Source organism: Drosophila mojavensis, unplaced genomic scaffold (assembly GCF_018153725.1).
Source record: "Drosophila mojavensis isolate 15081-1352.22 unplaced genomic scaffold, ASM1815372v1 contig_36, whole genome shotgun sequence".
Taxonomy (NCBI): Eukaryota; Metazoa; Arthropoda; class Insecta; order Diptera; family Drosophilidae; genus Drosophila; species Drosophila mojavensis.
In genome coordinates this window covers 18,328,600-18,355,311 of record NW_025318858.1, presented here as the reverse complement: position 1 = coordinate 18,355,311, position 26,712 = coordinate 18,328,600, and the positions used below count along the sequence as shown (strand labels likewise).

The window sequence follows — 26,712 nt, the reverse complement described above, 5'->3', positions numbered from 1 at the left end:
TAGATAACAGCTGTTGAGAACGCATTCAAAATAAGTGGGAGCAACTTTCAAGTAACAACTGAATGGGTCATCAAATTAATTGTGCGCTGTTTTTAAAGATTAAACGCACTTTAAGAGCAATTGCAAACAATTCAATTATGTTAGGCTCAAAATGGCACTGTTAATTAACAGTTATGTAAAGCTCAAAATGGCACTATTAACAAATGACCAGTGCTGTAAGCAGGTTACATACTGCATACCCGCTATATTTAAAAAATTAAAGTTATTTTTTTTATTTTTCCATTTATTTCGATAATATTTAAAGTTGCGCACAGGAAAATATACACAATGAATATTCATAAATTGATAGAGATGCTATAAAATTACACACAAATGTTGTTGTTTTGTTGGTTTTATTTAAATATTTACAATAAACAATTAATGGATCATACAAAAACTTGCTCCCTCTCTCTTACTCTCTTCCACTCTTCTTATAAAATAGGTATTATAATCTTAAGAAGTTATCTGCTCCACCATATGGTCCATGTCCGAAGTGTAGAGCATCCGATGTGGACTCGGATCGAGTGCGCGCATCCAGGACGGAGGCCACTCGCTGCTGGCCACTGATGTAGCCAAGTGAGCCGGAGCCCAAGTAGACGTTGCCGTTGGGCAGTCGGATGTAGCCCAATCCGCCTGAGCCGAGAGCGATGGCATCGCCTTGATTTGCACGCGGCTGCAAGCTCAGGGCCTGCTGCTCTAGAACCAACGCATTGGCACGCGAGTCCAGCTGGAAGCCAACACCCGTGGACGTGGGCGTGGCACTGGTGCCACTGGCGCCCACACTCGCACGATATTGATCCAAGAAGCCGGAGTTGAGGAACGGAGCTGGGCTGTCGCTGATGTCGTTGTCGATGATCTCGATGACCGCATACTGCTTCAGCTGGCGTCCATTGGCCACGTAGGACTCGCCCGGCGAAAAGAGCGCCGTCTTGCCGAAGGGAATGCGCAGCGGCTGGGCAGCAGCCGGAGCACTGGGCACATGAATGGGCAGCGACTGCTGTGTGGGCGACTCGACCTGCACCTTGGCATGGGCGTTGCCATGGAAGGTGATTGAGGACAGCGGCGCAGCATAGGCGGGCGCTTGATAGCGGCTCACCACGGGCCCAGCTGGCGTTGGTGGCAGATAGCGGCTGGCCAGGCTCTGCGTTGGCTGCTGGATGCGCGTTCGGGGTAGCGGCGGCAGCGCCGGCACAGGGGGCAGCGGCTGCACCGTGGGCAGAGGCGAGAAGTGGTGTCCCGTTAAAATGGCCGAGGACGCCGTCGGGGCATAGTGACCCGCAGACGGACGATCGTAGTGATAGCCAGCGGGCTCAGCTGCCAGAGGATGAGCAGCGACCAGCAGGAGCAGGAGCAACAGCCGAGGCAGCTCTGTCAACAAGCGGTACATCTATAGAAAAGAATGAGAGAGAGATTGAGTGATTGAGTGAATGAGGTGGAGTGAGTCTCGTTTATGGCGTCATAATTAATAATGGAAGCCCCAATCAATCTTATAAATGTTTAATGAGACACAAACATAATTGTTGAAAATCACTTAACGTTTACAGTTAACGGTTTTTGGTTGTTGCTTTGATTTGGCTTTTGTTTATTTGTGGTTTAACCTGTCCACAGTGGATACCCTATAAGCGATCGAGAGAAAGCATATAGACTAAGACAGTGGGTTGGGCATGGATACTACTCGTATATAGAACTCTATTCATTCATAATAAATTAAATCGATCTATTGCGAATTGCATTAATGTCAGGTTTGCTCAGAGCGTTAACTGACTTCAGCTAGAGTTTTACAGTTGTGATATTTCTATATCTTTATATACCTACAAACTATAGCCTATATAAATGTCTCTAGCTCTATATATATATATTTTTATATTTTTCATATTGTTTATTATATTTTAATATTTATTATTTTATATATATGCATATACAATATTATTATTTATAAATAATTTTTTTTTATGTACCAAAAATTACATCTCTTAAATAACAGAGAAATTATTAATTTTATAAAAAATAAAATCGCCTACTCTTTATAGAGCATTTAAGGTTCATCAACTCAGCGGCACTTCGAGTTCGCGTAATTTAATTGATTTAATTTCGTGGCAGCACGCTTGCAGCAGCCACTGTACGCGCGCTCCGGCTGTAAGCTGCGGCGCGTAATTGGCGTGATATTTCAAGCATGGATTGCGGACTCGCATGTGGTTGCCCAAGGCACAGACAGCGATCACTACCGTGGCCAATGGCTATAATGGACTGCGACTAATTAGCCAGCTTAACGAGGAAGCCCTCGACTCTTCGAGCAGCTGTCAGCTGGAATCAATAAGTAAATACCCTTTGGCTCTGGCAGCAGCAGCAGCAGGTGGCAACAACTCCCACCCGCTACTCCATTATCGACTCAAAACGCCCAAGAGTTGATATTAATCAACTGCGAGTCGAGCCACAATTGGCGGCAGGTTCAAATGTGCCTGCCACTGGGTGGACTAGTTGCAGCTTGTGGCGTGTGGCAAAAAGCGCTTTTGTTGCATGATGTTGTTGTTGTTGTTGCTGTTGTTGCTGTTGTGCTTTGCGCGTGGGCGTCGAGTCAGCGCGGTTCATGGGAACATAACTCAACCATTCAACAGTATTTCTACATCAATTTGGCGCTTAATTAAGCTATTTAACAACAGCAACAACAACAACTAAGGTGAGGCGTGTTTTGGGGTTATAATTGTGAAGCCTTTAGTCGCGCTTGAATTTCTATTGAATCTATTGCAAATGGGCAAGTCGAACATATTGTTTTTGCGAAAATATCTATAACAGACATCAGGAGGCGTGGGTGATATCATGAAGTAGACATTCGTATGCACTCGAACAGGGTATAGAGTCGGGTCTTTGTCGTTGCAGTCTTTCATTTGACTGTAGGTCTGTCCATCCGCCTGTGAATCTGTCTCTCCAGCTATAAGTCTGTCCATCCGCCTGTGATTCTGTCTCTTCCTCTGTAAAATTATTCATACCTTTGTGAGTCTGTCTCTTCATTTATATGTGTGTCCATCTATTTACAAAACATTCAGTCTATAACTCTGTCTCTCCATCTGTAAGTCCTCTCTCCCACCATCCATTTACATTTTTAGCTTTTAGCTTATTTCTTATATATAGGATCCAGTATTTCCATATAAAACAAGTAAGAAGGCTCCAGTCGAGACTGCTCGACTAGGAGATACCCTGAACCCTCCAAACTGATATTCTAATCATTCTGGACTTCTTTTATGCACACATACATACACATGCACGTATAAGCACGCGCTCTGCAAACTGCGCAGCTAGCAGCGGCTGCGCTTGGGCTGCACTGCAGTATGGGCAATATTATGAGAAATTATTTGTTGAATAATTTCTTTTGTAGACATAGGATCTTAATAAAACTTTCAGAGCGTATTCATATGGTGAATATGTGTGTACATTCCAAAGCACAAGTCTCTAGTACTTTAAATGCGTTTTTTACAAATTGGGGGCGAAGGGGGCGTGGTATCCAAAATCTGTAAAATACAAAATCTTTGTATTTATTAACTTTATATACAACGCAAATTTGAAGACTCCAGGTCTAAAAGTGTTCAAATTAAGCTGAAAAAACAATGTCGATTTTTCGATTATTCTCGATAAAAAAGTTATCGGACGAGTTATCGAAAAAATAAAGCAAACTTGTACTGCCTATGGTATACACGAGTATGCATGCCAAATTTCAGCTCTCTAGCTCTTATATCTTCTGAGATCCTTTTGCTCATACGGACGGACGGACAGACGGACAGGGCTATATCGACTCAGCTCGTCGTCCTGATCAAGAATATATATACTTTATGGGGTCTGCGATGATTCCTTCTGCCTGTTACATACTTTTCACAAAACCATTATACCCTGATTTCCCATTTTCAATGGGTTCAGGGTATAAAAATATATGTGATATATATAAGAAACAGTTTTATAGGATTTATATTATATTATTATAAGTATACTAGTAGTATATATATATACAATAATATATTAATAATATATATAGATATATATATATAATACAAAATATACATATATGCATGTACAACGTCAACTTCATACTCAACCTCACTTGTTCACATATAATAAAGACTAAAGTCAATGATCACAAGCACTGATAATGATGTCTGATGATCTAGCACTAATCTTATTGAGACCGTAGCTAGGGACAAGGATCGTGCAACACGTGAATAAGAATATGGATAATCTTTAATAATAACTATTGATAATTTCCCTCTTCTAATCAGGTAGTTCTACTGCATATGAAAACAGGTTTCAGTTAAAACATAGCAATTATAAATGAATTATATTTCAAAGAATAATACATAAATGAAAGTGTCCAATGTGATTTATAACCAGCCTTCAGCACCAGTTGACAGCTATTCATCGGGCTGATTGCAAATGAGATGAAATGAAATGTGCTTAAGAGCTATGAAAACCGGTTGTTAGCTTACTTAAATGCTAGCTTAAGTAGATTGCGTATGTAAAACAAAAGTTATACATTAAAGTTACATTTATATGAGAATAAATAAATTATCTTATATTAATCTATATTCCCTTAGAAGGAAAATTATATATTTTGTCATAAGCTAGATTATTATATATTATATATTTTATCATAGGCTATATTATTTATTTATTTAATGTTATATTCCTTGGAAATTTAAAAACTGTCCATGTTTCAGTCCTACATTATTTTAATACTCAAGTTATATATTTAGAGGTCGTTAAAAAAAAGGTGAGAGAGATAAAAATCCATTAAAAATTTCTGAAATCCGAAGAATTATTGGATCTCGCAGTCAAGCAGTCTCAACTAATGCACTCTTTTTTGCTCCATTTTAATTCAGTCAACAATCATTAACAGTTATATGAATGCAAACTGAAATTAGAAATTTCAAAATGAATTTAGTCAAGAGCCAAGATGTGTCTACATTAAAACGAAAATATGTAAATTTATGTGACTTTAGGAAAATTATTGCATATGATAATACACTGCTTCGTTTTTTAAAAATTAGTTTTTAGCTATCTAAAAGTTAATAAAGGTTCAAATTAATTAACCAAGCTCTGAATAGATGAGCAAATTGGTAACTTCAGTAATCTAAAGTAATTTAAAACTGCTGTTCATAAATTGTATCATGGGCTAGACCTTCATATTCCAATTATTTAATGTTCTAACATTCCTGGATAGTGATATTATTATACAGTCGTTATCTAGGTCTAGGTCGGCCTTATAAAAGCCGAGGGCTTTCTTCTTTCCGCCAGACTCAACTTAACAATGTCAGTTAAGCTTGTGGCTTTTTTGCTGCTCCAAACCGCAGTAGCTGTCCTGGCGGGCGTTCGCCCATTCAATGAGCTCATTAGACGACCACCGCGCCTCGATGGTCGCATTGTTGGTGGTCAACCTATAAACATAACAGATGCTCCATACCAAATTTTTTTAATAACTCCTGGATTTTTTTGCGGCGCTGTCCTGATCTCGAAGGAGTGGATACTAACAGCAGCGCATTGCACCTGGTAAGTCGTTCCGGCAGCATATTTCAATTTCAGAAATTATCCCCTATTCTTTCTACTCCAGGAAAGTTAAAGCCAATTCTATACTCGTGGTGTTAGGCACCACTGAAATCTCCCAAAACATGCAGCCGCAAAAAATCAAAAAGAAAGTTGAACACGAAAAGTACAACAATTTAGATTTCGAATATGATTTTTCGCTGTTGCAGCTGCAGGAACCAATTGAATTCGATGAGACCAAGCAGGCTGTTAAGCTGCCGAAGCAAGGTCAAGAGTTCAAGGACGGTGAAATGTGTTATGTAAGCGGTTGGGGCAAAACACTGAATCCTGAGGAGTCAAGCAAGTGGCTGCGACAGGTGAAGGTGCCGCTGTACAACCAGAAAGAGTGTAGGAAGCGAAACCTTCTAATCGGCATTGTGACAGATAACATGATCTGTGCTGGCTATTCGGAAGGTGGCAAGGATTCCTGTCAGGGTGATTCTGGTGGTCCCTTGGTAAATGGGAACGGTGTGTTGGTGGGCGTGGTGTCCTGGGGCAAGGGATGCGCCTTACCCAATCATCCGGGCGTATACGGTAGAGTATCCTATGTTCGTGAATGGATTAGGAAGCACAGCGGTGTTTGATTTGCTAACTAACTAAATAAAAAACCAACAATATGCAGCAATTATAAAATAGTCTCCAATCATTTACCCACACCTATTCCAAAATGCAGAAATGAATAAAAATCTGACGGTATACAGATGCTACCAATTCCGATTGCTAATACAATTATTATTACTATTAATGGTATCGATTAATATCTATACAAAAATTCAGTTATAAATTATAACTTCTACATAGGAATGAGTTTCTGAGCTAGAGCTAGTCTCCAAAATCTGTATTAATTTGTATTTTTATACCCTGAACCCATTGAAAATGGGAAATCGGGGTATAATGGGTTTGTGTAAAGTATGTAACAGGCGGAAGGAATCATCGCAGACACTATAAAGTATATATATTCTTGATCAGCACGACGAGCTGAGTCGATATAGCCCTGTCCGTCTGTCCGTCCGTCCGTATGAGCAAAATGATCTCAGAAGATAAAGGAGCTAGAGAGCTGAAATTTGGCAAGCATACTCGTGTATACCATACGCATGTGTGCATAAAAGAAGTCCAGAATGATTATAATATCAGCTTGGAGGGTTCAGGGTATCTCCTAGTCGAGCAGTCTCGACTGGAGCCTTCTTACTTGTTTATGCTCATTCACGAACTGAGTGTATTCTTTTTGTGCAATGTCCGTATTGCTGTCCGTCCGTCTGTCCGTCCGTTTGTAGATCCGCGTCGACCACCCAAGATCGTCCATTGGGGAGGTGTGGCAAATCGATTACGACTGTATGCACGAGTAAATTGGAAATTTTAAAAAGTTATTTAGTTAATAACCGATACGTGCATATATAAGAAAAGCGAATAGAAAACAACTTATATGACATGAATGAAGTTATTGCAGACCATAAAACACTTCTTCGCTTTAAATTAGCCTTTTTGTTATCGAGAAATTAATAAAGTTTGAAAATATTGAGCCATGCTCTAATTAAATGAGCAAACAGGTAATTTAAAGTAGCAAGGTTATCTAATGCAATTTAAAACACCTTTTCATTGACTCAAGTAATGCATCAAGGTTATTCCTGACTTATCTCTCACTTAAAGAAATATTTTGTGCATTCATTTTCTAATTATTTTTGTATGCCAAGTCAGCATTCTTAGATAGTGGGATACTTAGATAAACTTTTTCTTTGTTGGGTCGGCCTTATAAAAGCCAAGAGCTTTCTTCATTCCGCCAGAGTCAACTTAACAATGTCAGTTAAGCTTGTGACTTTTTTGCTGCTCCAAACCGCAGTAGCTGTCCTGGCGGGCGTTCGCTCGTTCAATGAGCTCTTCAGACAACCTCCGCGCATCGATGGTCGCATTGTTGGCGGGCAACCTATAAACATAACAGACGCTCCATACCAAATCTCTTTACAACTCGTGCTTCCACTATCTTTGATACATGATTGTGGTGGCTCACTGATCTCGAAAGAGTGGATACTGACGGCCGCGCATTGCACCTAGTACGCTGTTCGGAATGCAGATTCTACTTTCACAAATTAACTTCTTCTTATTTCTACTCCAGTGGTAGGAAAACTAATCAACTACGCGTGCGGCTTGGCTCCTCTGAAAGTAAAAGAAATGGGCAGCTTCTACGAATCAAAAAGATTGTTAACCACGAAAAGTACAACCATGTAACTACCGATTATGATTTTTCGCTGTTGCAGCTGCAGGAACCAATTGAATTCGATGAGACCAAGCAGGCTGTTAAGCTGCCGAAGCAGGGCCAAGAGTTCAAGGACGGTGAAATGTGTTATGTAAGCGGTTGGGGCAAAACACTGAATCCTGAGGAGTCAAGCAAGTGGCTGCGACAGGTGAAGGTGCCGCTGTACAACCAGAAAGAGTGTAGGAAGCGAAACCTTCTAGTCGGCATTGTGACAGATAACATGATCTGTGCTGGATATATGCAAGGTGGCAAGGATGCCTGTCAGGGCGATTCTGGTGGTCCCTTGGTAAATGGGAACGGTGTGTTGGTGGGCGTGGTGTCCTGGGGCAGGGGATGCGCCTTACCCAATTATCCAGGCGTATACAGTAGAGTATCCTATGTTCGTGAATGGATTAGGAAGCACAGCGGTGTTTGATTTGCTAACTAACTAAATAAAAAAAAAAAACACAATATGCAGCAATTATAAAATAGTCTACAATCATTTACCCACACCTATTCCAAAATGCAGAAATAATAAAAATCGGACGGTATACAGATTCAGGTCCCTGTATAGCACGCGAAGATCGTGTCATAATCCGTCCCAAAAAACAATACTAATACGAATAAATATTTTTTATTTAAATGAAAAAGACTGCTGAAATCCAGTATTCGGTACTCAAAATCATGCTTCTTTTTCATGCTGATTTTCATTACTTTAAGGCGCAAATTACATTTGGCTGTTCCATTATTAAAGTCAGAATAATACGTTTTCACCATATTCAATTTTTGTACATTCGCAATTGGTTCACTTATCACAGGAGTTACTAACGCAAATATATCAAAAATATCGGGAAAATATTCGATATTGGGCAAAACATATTCCGATATAGATATATGTATATTTTGTTAAATGATATATCGATATATTGATATTTTGATATATTTTCAACAACTCCTTTACAGAGTGACAATACTCGCCCATACAATGTCTGTATTGTAGCATATTCTAAGAATCATAGTTGAGTTTGAGTTGTGCTAGAATTCTCTGCTGTTATTTTAGTTTAGCTTTCTTTTAGCTCGCGCTCTAGAGGTGAATTGAAAGCCGGAATCAATTCCACGTTGAGCAAAGCTTATTTTCTATTGAATTTTTTCTTTTTTTTCTTTTTTGCAAATATGGCATTGTTGGTAAAGGGTTTTCCCCTTAACACAAATGAAAATTTAATTTTATTTTGATAATTTAATGTGTATTCCAGCTATGGAGTATAATTGAAAACGCAGATTGGCCGGGGTTAGTCACCCCTAGCACCGCAAACTAGAGCTTTCTTACTTGTCTCAATTTGTTTTATCAAGATTGAGTAATAGCGCTGTAATGCAAATGTATATGGGTGCGACAGATTAAAGCCAAGTTGGAGATTGCTTTTAATTTGTGTCAAGAGAAAATTGAGCTTATCATTTAATATGAAGTATTTCTGAAATTTAAATTGATTGAAATAATTGAAGTCAATATACATACAGTTATATAAATGCAAGAATAAATTAGAAATTTTTAAAAGTAATTTAGTGAACAGCCAATAGGTGTATATATTGGAAGAATAGAACAAAATTTTGTATATGGCATGAGATAAATTATTGGAGACCACAACACGCCTTCTCGCTTTAAATGAATCTTTTTATACTCATTCACGAAAGTTAATTATTATCATTCACGATAGTGAGTTAGTATATTGGTTTTGTACAATGGCCGTCTTGCTATCCGTTCGTCCGTCTGTCCGTATGAACGCAGTTCAATTCGGCGCTATTGAAGCTAGAGACTTGAAATTCGGAACACATACTCGTGTATATCTCCGATTTATAAAGGGCTCAAATTTTCGCGATCCGCCCACTAGGGGCGTGGCAATTCGGAAAATGCATTTTTCGATATGCCAGAAATCATAATAGTTAAGAGCTAGAAAACTGAAATATAGATCCGCGTCGACCTTGGGTGGTGATCTTGGGTGATCACGAGCTATGGCGGATATATCTGCGCCCATTGGGGGCGTGGCTGAAATTTGGAATATAGATCCGCGTCGACCACCCAAGATCACTAGCTATGGCGGGTGTGGCGAATCGGATAAAACTGTATCTCTACTTATATATATAGCGAATAGGATCTGAAGATATAGTGATTTTTTAAATTTTGCTATATTTTGGACACACAAATTTTGTATATATACTCGGGCTGACCACCCAAGACCAAACAGCTTTGTCGGATATATGTCCGCCCACAGGGGGCGTGGCAAATCGGGAAAAACTGAATTTTCTACAGTATTAGAGAGAAACTTTACTAAATTGCTGATTGGATGTGAATGAGTATTGCGCAGTCGGTAATGCCCGACTGCAACGTTCTTGTTTGTTATCTAGAAATTAGTAAAGTTTCAAAATAATGAAATAAGTTCTAAAGGTATCTTAAGGTAATCTAATACAATTTGAAACACTTTTTCATTAGCTCAAAAAATGCATCAAGGGCTATTCCTGATTTGTCTATCATTTAACAAATATTTTGTATAAAGATTTATATTTTCTTCGATAGTGGGATTATTAGACAATCGTTTCTAGGTCTAGGTCAGCCTTATAAAAGGCAAGTGCTTCCTTCCTTCCGCCAGAGTCAAATAAACAATGTCAGCTAAGCTTGTGACTTTTTTATTGCTCCAAACCGCAGTAGTTGTCCTGGCGGGCGTTCGCACGATACAACAGCCAGTCTATCGCCAACCTTCGCTAATCAATGAGCTTTTCAGACAACCACAGCGCATCGATGGTCGCATTGTTGGTGGAAAACCTATAAACATAACAGATGTTCCATACCAAATCTCGCTGCAAGTCTCGTTTCTAATATTCTTGAAGCATATTTGCGGCGGTTCACTGATCTCGAAGGACTGGATACTAACGGCAGCGCACTGCACCCAGTAAGTTTTTCGGACTGCGGGCTCTACTTTCAGAAATTAACAATAATTTCTTCTACTCCAGTGGAAAGAAAGCTAATCAACTACGCGTGCGGTTAGGTACCTCTGAAACTAAAAGAAATGGGCAGCTTCTACGAATCAAAAAGATTGTTAACCACGAAAAGTTCAACCATTTAAATTACGATTATGATATTTCGCTGTTGCAACTGCAGGAACCAATTGAATTCGATGAGACCAAGCAGGCTGTTAAGCTGCCGAAGCAGGGCCAAGAGTTCAAGGACGGTGAAATGTGTTATGTAAGCGGATGGGGCGACACACTGAATTCTAATGAGTCAGACGAATGGCTGCGACGGGTGCCGTTACCGCTGGTCAACCAGGAGCAGTGTAGGAAGCAAAACCTTCTAATCAACATTGTGACAGATAACATGATCTGTGCTGGCTATTCGGAAGGTGGCAAGGGCGCCTGTCACGGCGATTCTGGTGGTCCCATGGTAAATGGGGACGGCATGTTGGTGGGCGTAGTGTCTTGGGGCAATCCGTGCGCAAAACCAAACTATCCGTCCGTATTTGCTAGAGTATCCTATGTTCGTGAATGGATCAGAGAGCACAGCGGTGTTTGACTTGCTAACTAACTAAATAAACAACCTTCAGCAGCAATAATAAGATAGTATCCAGTCATTTATGCGCACCTATCTCAATTGGCTATGCAGATTGCAGCACAGCGGAGACAATTTTTGTAGGATCGTATATAGATTTTTATAAAACTTAGATATTTGTTATGCTTCGGATACCGGTTCTCAATCCACAGAACAAGGGTGTTTATGAAACAAATCAGTTCTAACAATACAGCTCAGTGGCTGTCAACTGCGCTGTCAACTGCGCAGTTAGCAGATTGCCTGCAAATGCGTGTGTGATTCAGGGAATCGAGTAGTCTCAGCTAGAGCTTTCTGGCTTGTTCTTCTCAAATACAGCTTTCAGCTGCAAATTTTGATACAATCTCTGTGTTGGCAAAGTCTGTTGCCTAAGTCCTTTGTTTGGCTCTGTCTATAAATCAGCTGACACGCACAAGAAAAAAAGAAAATGAAAACAACTAAGAGGGCTCTAGTCGAGACTGCTCGACTAGGAGATACCCTGGACCCTCTAAGCTTATATTCTACTCATTCTGCACTTATTTTAGGCATACATTCAAACACACGCATTCACACGTACATCTAATCACTGCGCTGCAGTGTGGGGGGTATGTTATGAGAATTTACTTGTTGAATAATTTCATTTGTAGACATATGTACAAACTTAATGAAACTTCCAGAGCGTAATCATATAGTTCATATGTGTGTACATTCTAAAGCACAAGTCCCTAGTACTCGAAATACGTTTTTTACAAATTGTTGGCGAAGGGACGTGGTATCGAAAATCTGCGTATGGTACACACGAGTATGCATGTCAAATTTCAGCTCTCTAGCTTTTATAACTTCTGAGATCGAGGCACTCACACGGACGGACGGACACGGCTATATCGATTCAGCTCGTCGTGCTGATCAAGAATATATATATTTTATGGGGTCTGCGATGACTCCTTCTGCCTGTTACATACTTTTCACAAAACCATTATACCCTGATTTTCCATTTTTAATGGGTTTAGGGTATAAAAAAAAAAAGCTCACACAATTCTCAAGATTCGTATAGCCACAGATTCCATTTGTAATAAATTTTGCGCTCCACAATGTCCACAATAAATCAATAAATGTGACCGAACGCAACTTTTTGTGCAGTTTTTTATCGAGTTCCTTTATAATATATATATAATTTTTTGCATACGCACCCAACGCATTTTTTACGATCACAGCCATTGCAGCGTGTGCCAAAAGTGGACAAGAAAATTTAAAAAAAAATGCACTTGGCAAAAAGCGGACACTGGTCCAAAGCAGAGCAAAAAGCGCGTTGAGTCTGTCACAGCAAAAAAAGAAAAATAAAAAAATATATATACTGTAGTATCTAGTATCTAGAGCTATGATAAAACAGATTTCATTTGCGCAGAATGAAAGATGCAAGTAAAAGTTGAGTAAGAAATATATGTATATTTGCATAAAAACTAAGCCAAAAAAGATTTCGCTGTATTATAAATCTGTTGCAATCTCCAGCTCTCATCCTTTCAGCTAACTCTTGAGTCAATATTTGAGCAGCCTTTTGCTGTGATTCGTGCAACTTTGAGCGTACTTGACGCGCACTTGAAGCCTGCGCCATCGAAAGCTGTTGCATCACTGCAACACTTTGGTTTGCCTTCTGGCCCCTTTATGCGAGCAGGCTGGCCATAACAGAAAGCCGCTCGAAAGGCACTTGGCCAAAGGCAGCCAGCCAGCTAGTCAGCTAGTCAGCTAGTCAGCCGGCCAGCCAGGCTGGCGATGCCGATTGTCGATTGCCGATTGCAGTTACAGTTCCAGTTCAAGTCTCAGATCTCGCGTCGCGGCTCTGGACGCTCAGGTCTCAATTCGCTGTTGGCCATTTCGAATTCAATGAATGAATTGCATTGATTGAGCGACGTCGCACGCACCTCACTTCGAACTGGTCCACAATAGCAACAACAACAACAACAACAACAAGAGCGAACAACATCCACATCCATTTAAGCGCTATGCGTCTCACTCCTTCCCTCTCTCTCTTTCTGTCTCTCTCTCTTCTGCTACGCGCTCTATAAATTTCGTTTGTCGTTTGATTTTCCACTCTCTGCTCCTGCGCCGAAAAAAACTGTGTCAAACTACGGCGTTTGATTTGTTGTTAACTTTTGCGTGGCACTCAATTTTTTTTTTTTTTTTTTTTTTTTTTTTTTAATATACCCTCTATTTAATTGAGAAGAGGCTACTACTGAATATTATATTATATATACTGTTATTTATTATATTTTCTATTTGGATAGACTGACGAAAGTGTAACTATGCTGCTAATTAATAGTACAATGCGTTAGGCAACAGATTTAAAGAAACGAAATCAAATTGAAGGAAATCTTTATAGATTTTTATCTTATCCTTCAGACCATCCACCTATCTATTTATCAATCCAACTATTAATTTATTTATTAATATCCAAAGATGAGTCTCAGGCAATATGTAATCTCGTCAAGTCTATATATTAGGTACTTTCATTATCAAATTTTAAACCAAAAATATATTATAAAGGCACATATTTAATGTCATGTACAGGGTATCATTTAGTCGTACATGCCCAACAAAAGTCTATTGGTCATTTCTTTTTTTTTTTTTGGCGCGATTGCATCAGTTAACGCAGCAACAGCAGCAGGCTCCCAGTCATATATATATATTTGGGACGGAAATTAGATTTTTGTGCAAATAATTAAAATCCTTGGATACATAAACTTATTTCTTTTTTGGCTAGGTGGTTTTGGGCCTGCGTGTCCAATGCGTTTGCCGCTCACTTTGCTGGCCAAGCTGGGGGCGAAATGTGGCCAAGATTGGGCGATAAAATGCAATCAATGTGCGCATATTAAGTTACCCAGTAGCAGGATGTCACGTCATACCCTGGAATTGGGCAATCGCTAGATGTTGTGCGGCGGGCGTCACACGAAAGTGCGTCACAATTGTTTACTGTTTTTATTTCTTAATGAAGTGAAACCCGTTTAATAAACTGGTCCGATCGGTCCGATCAGTCGGTCAGGAGGGTGGTCTAAATACATATATACTCGAATTCCACTCATCGAAACGCAATGCACAGTCAACGCACCTCACTAATCAAATCAAATCATCCTCCTTAAAAACGACGACTGCCCCATGGTACAGGCGATACAAATAAAATAGAAACACCAAGAAAACACACAAAACATAATAATTAATGATCCCAGCGAGACTGAAAAACTGTCTTATGACAAATGTTGCGTATACGCAACGTGCGCCGCTGGCAACATAGAAACAAAAAACGACGCGAGGCCTTGCAGCTCCGCACGAAGAACTCTGAATGCTCTAAAAAGTGTATAGATATTTATTTATATTTAAAGTTTGATATTAAACTGATTTGAAATTGAAAGTTCATTTAATTTGATATATTTTGAACAGATTATAAATTAAATTTTACTGAAAATGTTAAGTCAAAATTTATTGATTTCATAATAATAATATAATACACATAAGCACATAAAAATTAATTGAAGTTCATTTTATTGAATTGAATTGTTTTATTAAGTTTTTATTATTTTGTAGCAATTTTGATTATTCTTTTACGTTTCTAGTAAGTTAGTAAAACTTATAATGACAATTTGATTGAGCAACTTTATTACAACAATTTCATTCATTTATGTAGGTCTTTGCGATGCTGAATTAAATTTTACTACTAAAGCTCTATGCCCCAAAAAATTATGAGGCTGTCAACTTTTTATGGATCATAAAAAGCAGTTGACAAATTTATAATTGATTTCAAATTAGACTCAAACTGAAGCTCAACAATAAAAGTTTTATTAAGAAGAATAGTTTGGTATAAATATGAAAATATGCCAAAATGGTTTTTCAAATGGTTTTTTGAATTATGAGAAATCCATATAGTGAACTTTTATAATTATTATTATACTTTTTTTTCAATATAGATATAACAATATTATCATGTAATATTTTTCGTATTTCTATCATACATCAGCTTCACTCAGTTCATCAATCATAATCAAATGTTGTTTATTGCTCTCTCTTTCTCTCGTTAAACAGCTGTCAATATCGCATGAATCCAAATGCATTTCTAACGACGTGGCTACTAAACCTTTTAGCAAATCTCAAGAGTATCAGAGCGAACGACAAGTTTTTAATTACCCGTACAACGTGGGCCTTTCGAATGCGTAAACTAGTTAGATGTTGTTGGTCAGGCAACGCAGATTTCAATTAAAATCCAAGCGCTGTTTCCAGTCTCTGGGAAGGCAGATAGCATTAGGGTGTGCCAGAGCGTTGGAGTTGTCGCTGCATGCTTTTGCGGAGCTCCATCGCCATCTGCTTTGAGCCTGGCGGCGTTCCAAGAAAAAAACAAAAAAACAAGAAGCAAAAAATTTGCGTAAGTCAACGCGTATTCGAGCGCCGCCTTTCCAAATGGCTTCCAATCTGGCATCGGCATCGACATCGCAATCTGCCAGCCCCATTGCGTCCAAGGCTGCGCCAGCCCAAAAGCACTTTTGGCTCTAGCACCGAGCGGGAGGGAAACGGAGTCCAGACCGATCGCCTGCCTTGTAATACGCGTCGCTCGACACACACACGCACACAGCTAAATTGATTGACTCGAGGCGTTTTTCTCTCGTACGCATTTTACCTGGCATCTGTGCCTGGCTCTCTGTGGCTTCGGCTCTTTGCTGTTTCGCGCCAAATGCGACCGCATTAAAAACATTGCTAATTGATGTCGTTCACAGGCCTCGCCGCCTGCTTGCCGCCCTCTTGCCGTTTGCGCGTTGCAACACGTTGCACGTTGCACGTTGCAACAGCAGATCATTTGTCAACCGAGCAACTGCAACGGCAGCATTCGGGCAATCTTAATTCGTTTAATTGCCCGTGGGGTGCCAGGTAATTAAAAGCCAATTTAGAACACTTCTCTCAAACACCAACAGCAGCAACAACAATAACATCAACAATTTCGTAATATTTATAAACAAAATTTCTAAAAAGCCTGAACGAGAAGCTTAGAAGAAGTTATATGACAAAATACTTGTAGAATCTTAAAATTGCAAATAGAGCTATGATAAATCTTAGGCTAACAAGCCTGCCATTATATATTTTCCAGCTGAACGTTGTCATATGAATAATTTTCAAGTTAAAGAAAAGTAAAAAAAATTAAATCAAATAATAAGTTTGCTTGGAATGCCTGAGTATTAAAGCAAACTTTAAATAAAACAAACAAAAGGCAATCCGTAATGCTTATTAATTTTTTAGCTTTGAGCCCAAGACTTTTGAAATATTTTTACAAATTTTGTCAAGCAAAAAAATAAAGACAAAAGTATCAAAGAAATTCTTTTACAGCTCTCTGCATTCAAATATTCTAATTTCATGAATTAAAATTAATTAATATTTTGCAAATTGTTTTTTTGTGTGCGATAAATCTTATAGCAAAATGTAAAAAAGAATTAATATATTATAATTGTATGCAATTTTTTGTATTTTTATTTTTTTTTTAATAACCAGATAAACCCATTTTGAAGCATAATAAATTTTGAAGAGACAAATACGGTAACACTGCAAACTGGGTACTCTAAAAATGAACTGATTTATATTAAAAAAAAAAAAAAAAAAAAAAAAAAATAGCGCAATAGTAGTTTCTACGTTTTTGTTGTAGTTAGCTATATTTATTTATTATTTTCTTTGCAAATATATTCTATGTAAATTGTAGTGTTTAGTATTTAGTTATTGAGTAAAATCCAGTAATTAATAAATAATATATCAACTTTTATCAAGCATTCCGCGAAAATAAATTTTTATTAACATTGTTTAACATAATAAATAATTATTTAAAACTAGAATACTCTAATTGTTAAAAAAAAATTATTTTTCTAATTAATTATATATTTTTATTTGATTTATTTTTTGTAAGGTATTAAAACCAATTTTTATTTCAACCAATGCTTATAACGATTTAAAAAATAATTATACCCCTTAGTAGAGTATATAAATCTGGTTTTTCTGCTTGCAAACAGAGCAAAATTGAAGAATTTGTATTTTAACGTGTTCAATAACCTGTGAAAGCCGTATACAGGTAAGGATGAATGGTCTCCAAACAGGGCCAAATCATTGGGAATACCATAATGATTCTGAATAATATTACATAAACATGATTTGAATAACCTCGAACTGCAACTTTCTTGCAGTTCATGGCAACAAGAGCCAAACACACGCAATCAATTAACACATTCAATGTTCTCTTTTGTAAGAATTCGTTATTAAAGTTAACGCCTTGTGCTCGATAGTTTATGGCAGCGGCTGTTGCGGCGGCCACGCCCACATGCGTTTACTACTCGCCCAAGCCCCAAAATGTGTAATGGAACAGGCCAAAAAGACATTGCACAATAATTTGCATTAAATGACAGCCATAGACAAGCCGACTTGACCCAGATACCTGATAATAAAATGTGTAGCCAGTATAGCCCACGATGACAGGTGTTAGCACTCGCTGCCAATGGAAGCTAAGAGTAGCACCGTAGAACGAAGAGCCAATGAAGTAATTAAAGCGCCTTTATTACAAAATATCAATTCGAACATAAAAAAATCTATGAGAACAGCTAATGCAATTATTCAAGTTTGAATGTAGAAGAGAAGATAGATTGGAGGTAGGGGTCCAATGGTTACGCAACTAGAAGATACGGGTTATACTCACACATGTATAGTATATGTAATTAATTAAAGCATTTGCCTACTTAATGATGGCTAGAATCTAAAACAGATTAGAATGAAATACTTCAAACTACTTATAAATATAAGATGCTTAGACATTCTTATAGCTTATATTTTATGAAGGCATTACTCAGCTGGCACAAGCTCTAAGCACTGTTCATTAACCACATTAATGCGCATATATACATATTTATAAAATAGCTACTTAAGCTAATTGAAGTTCGTTGCCTCAGTCATTTGCTTTTGTTTTGAGAAAATAACAGCTAAAAAGACTTGGTTGAACAATTAGATATCTACTTACATTATCATAGACTGAAAATCAGAGCAGTTGACAGATTTTTTTTCTTATAATTGTTCTCTTTGTATTTTTTTTTTTTTTTTTTTTTTGGCATACGACGCGCTGCCATTTCGAATGTCAATAGTTGAGCTGCTGCTAATTGCCACAAAGTGTCAACTAAATGCTGTTAATGCTGTTACAGCTCTTGTTGCTGTTATTGTTGTTGTTGCTGTTGGTGTCTAGGTAGTACTTCCATTTTCTTTTTTTTTTTAAATTTGTTGTTGTTGCTTACTATTTTGGTGGGGCACATTCTAACGCCTGTGACATATCACGAACTTTGGTTTTTGAGAAATGCAAATGCAAATTCAGTCAAAAGATAAATTTGCATTGCGCTCGCATTCGAATTGAGAAATCAGCGCGCAGAGATTCGTAGAAATCGAAAGGCATGCGTGACTGGCCAAATAACTGACAAACCCAAAATTTTATGAAAAACAACAAAAACAAAACCCACAAAACACAAACAAAACCCCAAACTGATTGACTTACTGTCCAATTGAACCCGTCTTTGAACTCTGACCAAATAATGCTCATAATAGCCAATCGCTTGATCTTTCGGCTGGCCCAAAACGCTGCAGGGCAATCTACACAATAAACCCTTTTGTAAGACTTGAGGAGATAAATAGAGAATTGCTTTGATTTCAGAGCGAAAGCATCAAAATCGCAAGACTTCTGTGTGAATCATGCGATTGAGGGGCCAATGCCATTAATTACATGTTAACCTGTTTGCATTGTTTGAGCCATTCAGTTTAAATTGTTATTCACTTTGTTAGTTTAATAGCATCTTAATATATTTGCCTGTAAGTTCATATTTAAGTACAGAGATTTTAAGGCAAAGAGAGAGAAAGAGACAGAGAGAGAATGGGTTAGCATGCATTTCATTCCATTTCATTTCTCATAGTTCTCTTTCACTTATATTGCATGCGATGCAGTAATGTGAATGCCTTAACACAACTATTAAAATTCAGAGGTAGTGAATATTTATTATACACATTTCCTTTAAAGACTCAGGTAGCTCTAAAATATATTCAATCAAGTCGATCACAGCTTTTGTATTACTTAGAACTTGAACACGTTTCCTGATTCCTGCCTTGAAGATTTCTTCAGACTTGCTCAATCTTTAATCATTCTCATTCTCCCATCATATATCCAAGCATCAATCATTTCGTGACAAAATTATAATAAAATCCCAAAGGTTACAGTTAGAGATTCGTGACAATAATATTTAATTTAAAGTATAGGGCACAGCCCACAATTGGCCTTATAATGAAGACTGCAGGGTATTCGGAATACCCGATAGAGAACATCAAGACACGAGCTGATGAAATAATATTAAATTGACTTTTACTGACTTTTGACTGGCGCCGAAGGTTAGTTTCGTTTATTTCGGGGCTACTGAATTTAATTAGCCAACAATCCCACAAGATTCATAGAAGTTTGTTTTGTAACGTCTTTTTGATTTGTAGACAGCACGCTGGGTCTTATTTTTCAGTTTCGATTGTGCATCGAATCGGATGGAATGCTCGTTGATTTCTAGACGAATTCAATTGAATTCGTGTATGTTTGCCCTTGTTGTAGTTTGGCTTGTGTTTGTTTTGATTATCGATTCGATTTACAGCTCTCATTACGTAATGAGTCGCTGACGTTGCACTTATTGTTGTTGACGCTGAGCTCGCTTGTAATTGAACTCTGAACCCAAATGTTGGTTAATTTGTATGCCTAGCCAAAACTGATTCCGTTTGTTACACAACCAACAACAGCCATCAGACAGGGGTACGCCCAGGCAACTGGCCCAGTGAGGGGCCTTGAATGCACTTGAGGTTAGCCAGAGATGCCTGCCCGGGCCTGGCCTGCAACGAGCCGTGGCTCGCTCCAAATGTGACTTTAGCAGGCCAGCTCGACTAGGCAATCACTTGAGCCGCTCTGCTGAAACTCAATTAATGTCGTTAGTTTCACTTGAGTCTGTCGCATAATGCATTTGGCTTTTTGCTTCGAGCCTAGCAAATGTCAATCAGGCCGTACGCATTTCTGGGCGCAGTCGGGCCTGTGGCATATAGCTTATATAGCTTATGGCATATGGCATGTGGCATGTGATATGTGGCATATGGCATATGGCTTGCCCAGCCTCAAGCTAGTGCCAGTTGCGCTTAGAACCAAGTCCAATTTGACTTGGCAATGCGTCGACTTCATTAAGATAAATATCAGTGTTCCCTGTTCTATTAGTCAAGCAGCTGTCATAGCTCAGCTTATTTATGGCCAATCTTAACGCAGTCAAAAGCCAAAAGCCTATCAAAATAAACTTAATTTAATTAGCAAAGTATTTAAGACTCTTACTCAATTCAATTGAAGCTCTAAAAATGAAAAAATAAATTTTGATTTTAATGATTTGTTTAAAATTTTGAGACAGCGAAAATAATTTATTTTTAATATATATATTTAAAAAATATGTTTAAGAGCATTCAATAGTATTTCAATAGCAAAAACAAATTTAAATTAAATAATAAATTAAAAAAAAAAAAAAAAAAAGATATTCAAAATAATATTGGCGTCAAGTCAAATAATTTTATATGCGTAAAAAATATTTTAGAAAATATATATATTTTTTTCTTATTCATTTCAAAGTTAGAGTCGAATTATAATACTGATACGAGTATTTTGAATACAAGAAACTTACATGAGGTAATACAGATAAATAGGTTAACATGTGCATTTGCTAATGCTTATGTATATATTGCGCTGCCTTTTATAGTAAATGAGAGCAGGGGGTTTGCGCTCTGTGCAAGAGTATGCGAAATGTGAATTTAATGCGGTTCGTTAATTTGCAGCTTCTACGAATTTATGGCATAGTTTATTGTCTTCATTAAAGTTGTCAAATAAAAAAAAAAAGAAAGAAAATGACGAATAAAAACAAAAAGATGCGCACTGGAAAAAAATTAAATTTATATCTGATATATCTGATTGTCGTTGAATTGCGTAAGAGTTGACTTTTGTCTCAGCTATGACAAGAACGTAAAATGTCAATCAAATTAATCAGACAGCCTCAAGTCCAAGCTCAATGGCTATTGTCCAAGCGACTGGCCTTTCATATGACTTTATTTAATTTACACAATTTGAAGTCGTGGGAATTAAATTTGCATATATGCAAATCGAATATTCGCATATTGTGTGAATCTTAGCCAATCTTTTCTTCTATTTTGATATTGCTTGGCTTGGTCAATGTCATGCAACATGTAATCTGATGTTGGCCATAAAAAGTTACTTTCAAGCCGGAAGTGAAGGAGTTCACCGAAATTGAATGAGTGGCTATAAATATTTTATGAATTGCTTGCATGGCAATCAAAAGACTTAGGCAACAAACTGGCGAATAGCTCAATAGACTTACTAAGAAATATCTGAAATGCCAATAAATGAAATGCGTTAAGCAGTTAACACGCCGCACGTTACAGCCAACAAATGTTGGCCGAGAGCCGTACATGAATAATTCATTAGGCAGGATCAACGGAGGTTGCAGACCCGAGACCAGAGGCTCAGAGACTCAGAGCCTCAGATATTTGGAGCACTCTCTGTAGTTAGCCCTGGTGTTTGACAATCTGTCGCTGGCAGATCGTATTGTATGTTAATTTGTGTTCATTACAAGCGAACTCTTTGTGTGCGCGACCTACCACAGCTAGAGCCGCAATGGCTTATTCAGCTCGACTCTCGCAATCCATTGCCGAATTTGACATTTTCAATTTCAATTTCAATTTCGATTTCAATTTACTGACTGCACTTCAGTGTCTCGTTGTTGCTCAATTAAAATTAATATGCAAATTTGTTTAACTAACTCTTGCTCTTGCTCTTGCCGCCTTTGACATCTGTCCAATTGATTATAGACAAATCGAATTACAATAATAATGATTGCATACTTTCACCAATACATTAACTTATGTATGTGAATATATGCACTGAAATCTGGAATTCTCAGCTGAGCTGACATTGTTCTCCCAACAAAGCAGAAACCAGAATACAGCCGACAACATGAGCTGTTCAATAAATTGTATATTTAACATGTCTAATTGTGAATTTATATGTTTGCTAAATTTCGCAAAAGTCGCAGTTGTCTGAAGCTGTTGAGCCTGAACGTATTCAAGTTATATAATTTACTTAAATTCCATGTGCTGCTCTGCTGGTTTAACATGAATTATTCCTTATTAATTATGCATGCTTTGAGAATTTAAAATTTAATTATTGAGAATTTTTGTTTACTATTGATTATTTCTTTAACTCAATAATTTTGTATAACTTTTTAAATTTGATTTATATTTTTAAAATATTCTTTAAGATATGTTTTATGTAAATTAAATTTTTGTTTTTTAATCTTTTAGAATTAATTTAATTTTATTAATTGAGCAATTCGTTTATTACTTATTCATTTACTTTTAAGAATTTAAAAGACTTTTTTTTAAATTATACTAAGTTTAATAAATATTTTGAATGTAAGTCAATATCTACATAAAAATTTTTATTATTGTGAACGATAAAAAGACATAATTTTTATATTGAAGGGAGAAAACAATGTTTTTTTTCATCTGCTAATTAAATTTAAAAAATTCCCATTTTGAATATTTCCTGCTTATATTCTCTCTATTTAATATTTATTTTTGAAATAATAATTTACTGAAAACAAACCTTATAAATTTTAAGGATTAAGAATTTAATAACATTATTAACTTCCTTCACAAAACTCACCTTTGATATTTTTATATTATTTTAAATTCCGCTAATAAAAATATGTATCCAAAATATTGCGCATACGTCGCAGCTGCAAATGCAAATTTGTATTGGAAATTATGAATAAATTTGCTATAATTAAATATTGATTAGCACAGTTTCGAACGCACAAAGGATGCTCACAGATTTACTTTTACAGAGTATATATATACACATAAATATATATGTACTTAGCACATACACTTCACTTCCGCGCCGTTAGTTTAGTTATAAATAAAAAATATCTAGAAGATACTTTTTAGTCGCGCACGCGTTGCTTTCAGTCTGAAGCCGTTTGCTCCACTGAACCACTTTTTATGCAACGCCAAGTTGAAGTAGCCAGCGACTCGATCCGTCTCAGACTGAGAGCCGAGACTGAACAGACAAGCCGAAGTCTTAGTCGCAGTCGAAGCCGAGATGCAAGCGAGCCGTCGCCTCAGCCGATTCAGTTTCAGGCGAAGATACTTGAGGTTTGTGTCTCCGCTAAGCGCCCACTGTGCATGTACTACATCTATTTCAAGCACGTCAAGTTGATTGCATTCGATTATCGCTTTGATGCGAGCTGCTGTCCATGGCCTTTGTGGGACTTAATTAAATTTGCTAACTTATTTTTCTCCTGTTGTTTTGTTTTGTTTCGTTTTTGGCCAACTTTGCATAGTTTGTTTACTGTCAATTGGATAAATCATTCGTAAATTAGTCATAAATTGTTAGCCGAACCACAAATTTACGTAGCGCCGGTGGCACTTTGGAATTGGCAAACAATTCATTTTTCAACTGCACGCTCCTTGTGTCTAGTTTTCGAGTTTTTCCTTTTTCGCTTGATTATGAAAATCATAAATTTAATTTAATAACTTTATTCAAACAATTGAAGTGGAATTCTCGATCGACACGCCTCGCCGCTTTATCAACACATAAACTAAACAAAGTGGCAGCGTGCGCATGTAAAGTTTCATAATCATTTGGAGTGCAAGCATAATTTGAACACGGCATCTGTATGGCTCGCATGCCACACCGTGCGGCATGTGGCACAGAGCGTGTTGTGGCAGCCAATACAACCCCAATGGGTCACACCAAAGTGAGTGTGAATTATTGCACTTTGCCTGAACACGACATCCACTGGGCCCGCACTGAACTGAGGTCCGCAATCCGTGGCTACATATTGACAAAATATCCACCAAATTTGGCGTTAGTACACGTCTCTAAGTATCTACGGCCATATTGCATATGGCCAGGCACTCAAATTGTGAGCCACGCCAAGCCAAATGTTATCTAAATGGCATTCATTTCACTCGCTTACATAAACTCGGACAGGCCTCTGCAAAAAAGGTTGTGCAATCCATTCGACTACTCCCAACTGTCCAAAATACTGTGTCAATGCTGAGTTATATGCTGAGCTCGCAGAGCTTCTTAGATTTCTGATACACTCTGCTGGGCAGAAAATGTATATGTAGAGATTATTGAGATGAACCTTACATCGTTTGTCATTTGATAATGCTCAGCGTGCATGTGTTTGATATATAACAACAATTAATTTATTAATAGATAAACAACTCATAATTTTAATTATGTGAAATAAAATAGGATATTTTTATGTATTTAGTAGACTATTTAAAGGCTTTAAAAAACAATAGGAGATATGAATACATATTTTTTTAACTCTAATTAAAAGTATGAATTGTATATTTAAATATTCAAAGGTCATGTAGATTTTTTACTTATTTATTTTTTTTTTTTCGATTCACACTAAATATTGTAGTAATTTTTGATTTTGTTAATTGTGAATTGTTTAAAATATTAATTTTTTAATCAAAGAATATTAAAAAAAAAAATATGAAATATTCTTTGATTCTTTTTAAGAAAAAAAAAAAATATATATTTATATATATATTTTTAAAATATTAAGCTCAAATACATATAATCTTTGAACCTTTTTAGAACACAATATATATATATATATATATATATGTTTATTTAATAAACTCAACTTTACTTACTAGAATACTAATACCTTGCTTAAGCATTTGACAATAGTGTGTTAAAAGAATACAAATAAATACAATGCGCATTATTTTATTCAGTTTTAATATGATCATTAGTAAATTTCAAATTCTGTGAAAGAAATCGGAGAAAAATTCCCAAAAAATAATTAATTTATTATTTAAGCAGAGTATTTGCATGTCGTATCCCTTCCTCTCTCTCTCTTCCCCTCTCTCTCTCTCTTTCTTTCTCTATCTCACCCATTTTGTTATTGCGATTTCTCATTGTCAACTAATAGTCTTTAGTTAAATAATAATGCTATTTTTATTTTTTATTTATTTGTTTTGCTTTTACTGATAGTCTGATACGTTCATGCGAACCAGTTTTGTCTTGGCAATATTTGATATATTCTATTGTATATCATACACACTCAACGAAACTGTTGATACTCGCCTCTGCTGCTGCCCCGATTTCCTATTCGATTTGCATATCTTTGCCGAAGCAGCACACACCAAATACAAATCAAATTGTGTTTTAAGCATTTCAACGCCTTCCATTAACACTCGCCGAATCATGAACTGTTAGACCACCCTGAGTAATGTTTTGTCAATTGGCTGACAACTCAATTGACGTAGGCGCCTTTTGTCTATTCCGACTGACTTCTGATTTTTAGTGGCTAATGCGGCCCAGACACGCAACGCCTGAAAAGTCATCGTCAAATAATTCCCACCGACAAAAAGTCAGCATAAATAACAACAACAACAAGAGCAACAACAATAATAATAACAGACAAGAGATGGAGGCGCACGTTTACAGCAAATAAAATTAGCTGCCTGTCTTGGTAATTGCGGCACGGCCAAAGCCAAAGCCAAAACCAAAAAGCCAGCCCAAATCAAGCCAAGCCAAGCCAAGCAGCAGTCCCGTCGCTGCGACGACAGTCACCAACCACGACGACGCGACGTGAGCCCCGTCTCTAAGCCTGCATTCTGCATTTGGCAAGAAGAACGAGGGATGGCAAATTATTGTGGACCACATTATTATTTATCAATTCACAATTTGGTGTTTATGTTAGCCATTAGAGCATTGGTAAAGCCCAGCTGACTAAGCAACCTGTATATTCAGCTTTTCATTCACTACCTCTCGTCCCATAAATAAAAACTCTGATCTTTGGTCTAGAAACATAAACAAGCTGAACAAGTTAATGAAACATTTTTGGGATTGAAAGCATTAATTAGAGCAACGCACTTTCTGTCTCGCTGCTAGTCATCTTTAAATTAAATTAAGTGCCTAAATGGCTTTTAAACCATTTTATCAGTGCTTAGATCTAAAGCACAATTTGATATTTTAAATTAAATTTATGAAGTGTTTAAGCAACAGCAATAAATATAAACAAATTTTAAGCAATACTAAAATAAACATTTTTTTATAAATGTGTTCTGCAGTAAATGTTGAAAAGATGTTCATAAAGAAATTACAATTATTTATAATTACTTTTTTTTTAAGAAATCTGTTACTATTATT

At 37.1% G+C, this 26,712-nt stretch overlaps 3 protein-coding genes across 3 annotated transcripts; 2 read left to right on the top strand and 1 right to left on the bottom strand.

Moving 5' to 3' along the window:
* Positions 1-363: 363 nt before the first annotated feature.
* LOC6577220 lies at positions 364-23,235 on the bottom strand. Its single transcript, XM_032729382.2, has 2 exons — positions 23,194-23,235; positions 364-1,426 (listed from the first exon to the last, which is right to left on the bottom strand). The coding sequence occupies exon 2, from the start codon at positions 1,424-1,426 to the stop codon at positions 485-487; it is 942 nt and encodes a 313-aa protein (XP_032585273.1). The 5' UTR covers positions 23,194-23,235; the 3' UTR covers positions 364-484.
* On the top strand, positions 5,318-8,452 carry LOC6577218 (CLIP domain-containing serine protease B14). The gene is made up of 4 exons (XM_044009138.1): positions 5,318-5,571; positions 5,633-6,185; positions 7,309-7,652; positions 7,715-8,452. The coding sequence occupies exons 1-4, from the start codon at positions 5,333-5,335 to the stop codon at positions 8,268-8,270; spliced, it is 1,692 nt and encodes a 563-aa protein (XP_043865073.1). The 5' UTR covers positions 5,318-5,332; the 3' UTR covers positions 8,271-8,452.
* On the top strand, positions 10,488-11,433 carry LOC6577216 (trypsin-7). The gene is made up of 2 exons (XM_002003149.4): positions 10,488-10,776; positions 10,838-11,433. Exons 1-2 carry the CDS (start codon positions 10,490-10,492, stop codon positions 11,391-11,393), a joined length of 843 nt encoding a protein of 280 aa, XP_002003185.1. The 5' UTR covers positions 10,488-10,489; the 3' UTR covers positions 11,394-11,433.
* Positions 23,236-26,712: the final 3,477 nt, after the last annotated feature.

What these genes read in the sequence shown, in the direction of transcription:
- LOC6577220 (XM_032729382.2), bottom strand. Translation starts at nt 1,426, where the DNA reads ATGTACCGCTTGTTGACAGAGCTGCCTCGGCTGTTGCTCCTGCTCCTG.
- LOC6577218 (XM_044009138.1), top strand. Translation starts at nt 5,333, where the DNA reads ATGTCAGTTAAGCTTGTGGCTTTTTTGCTGCTCCAAACCGCAGTAGCT. An exon ending in ACAGCAGCGCATTGCACCTG is followed by an intron (nt 5,572 to 5,632) that starts GTAAGTCGTTCC and finishes TTTCTACTCCAG; the next exon opens with GAAAGTTAAAGCCAATTCTA. An exon ending in ACGGCCGCGCATTGCACCTA is followed by an intron (nt 7,653 to 7,714) that starts GTACGCTGTTCG and finishes TTTCTACTCCAG; the next exon opens with TGGTAGGAAAACTAATCAAC.
- LOC6577216 (XM_002003149.4), top strand. Translation starts at nt 10,490, where the DNA reads ATGTCAGCTAAGCTTGTGACTTTTTTATTGCTCCAAACCGCAGTAGTT. An exon ending in ACGGCAGCGCACTGCACCCA is followed by an intron (nt 10,777 to 10,837) that starts GTAAGTTTTTCG and finishes CTTCTACTCCAG; the next exon opens with TGGAAAGAAAGCTAATCAAC.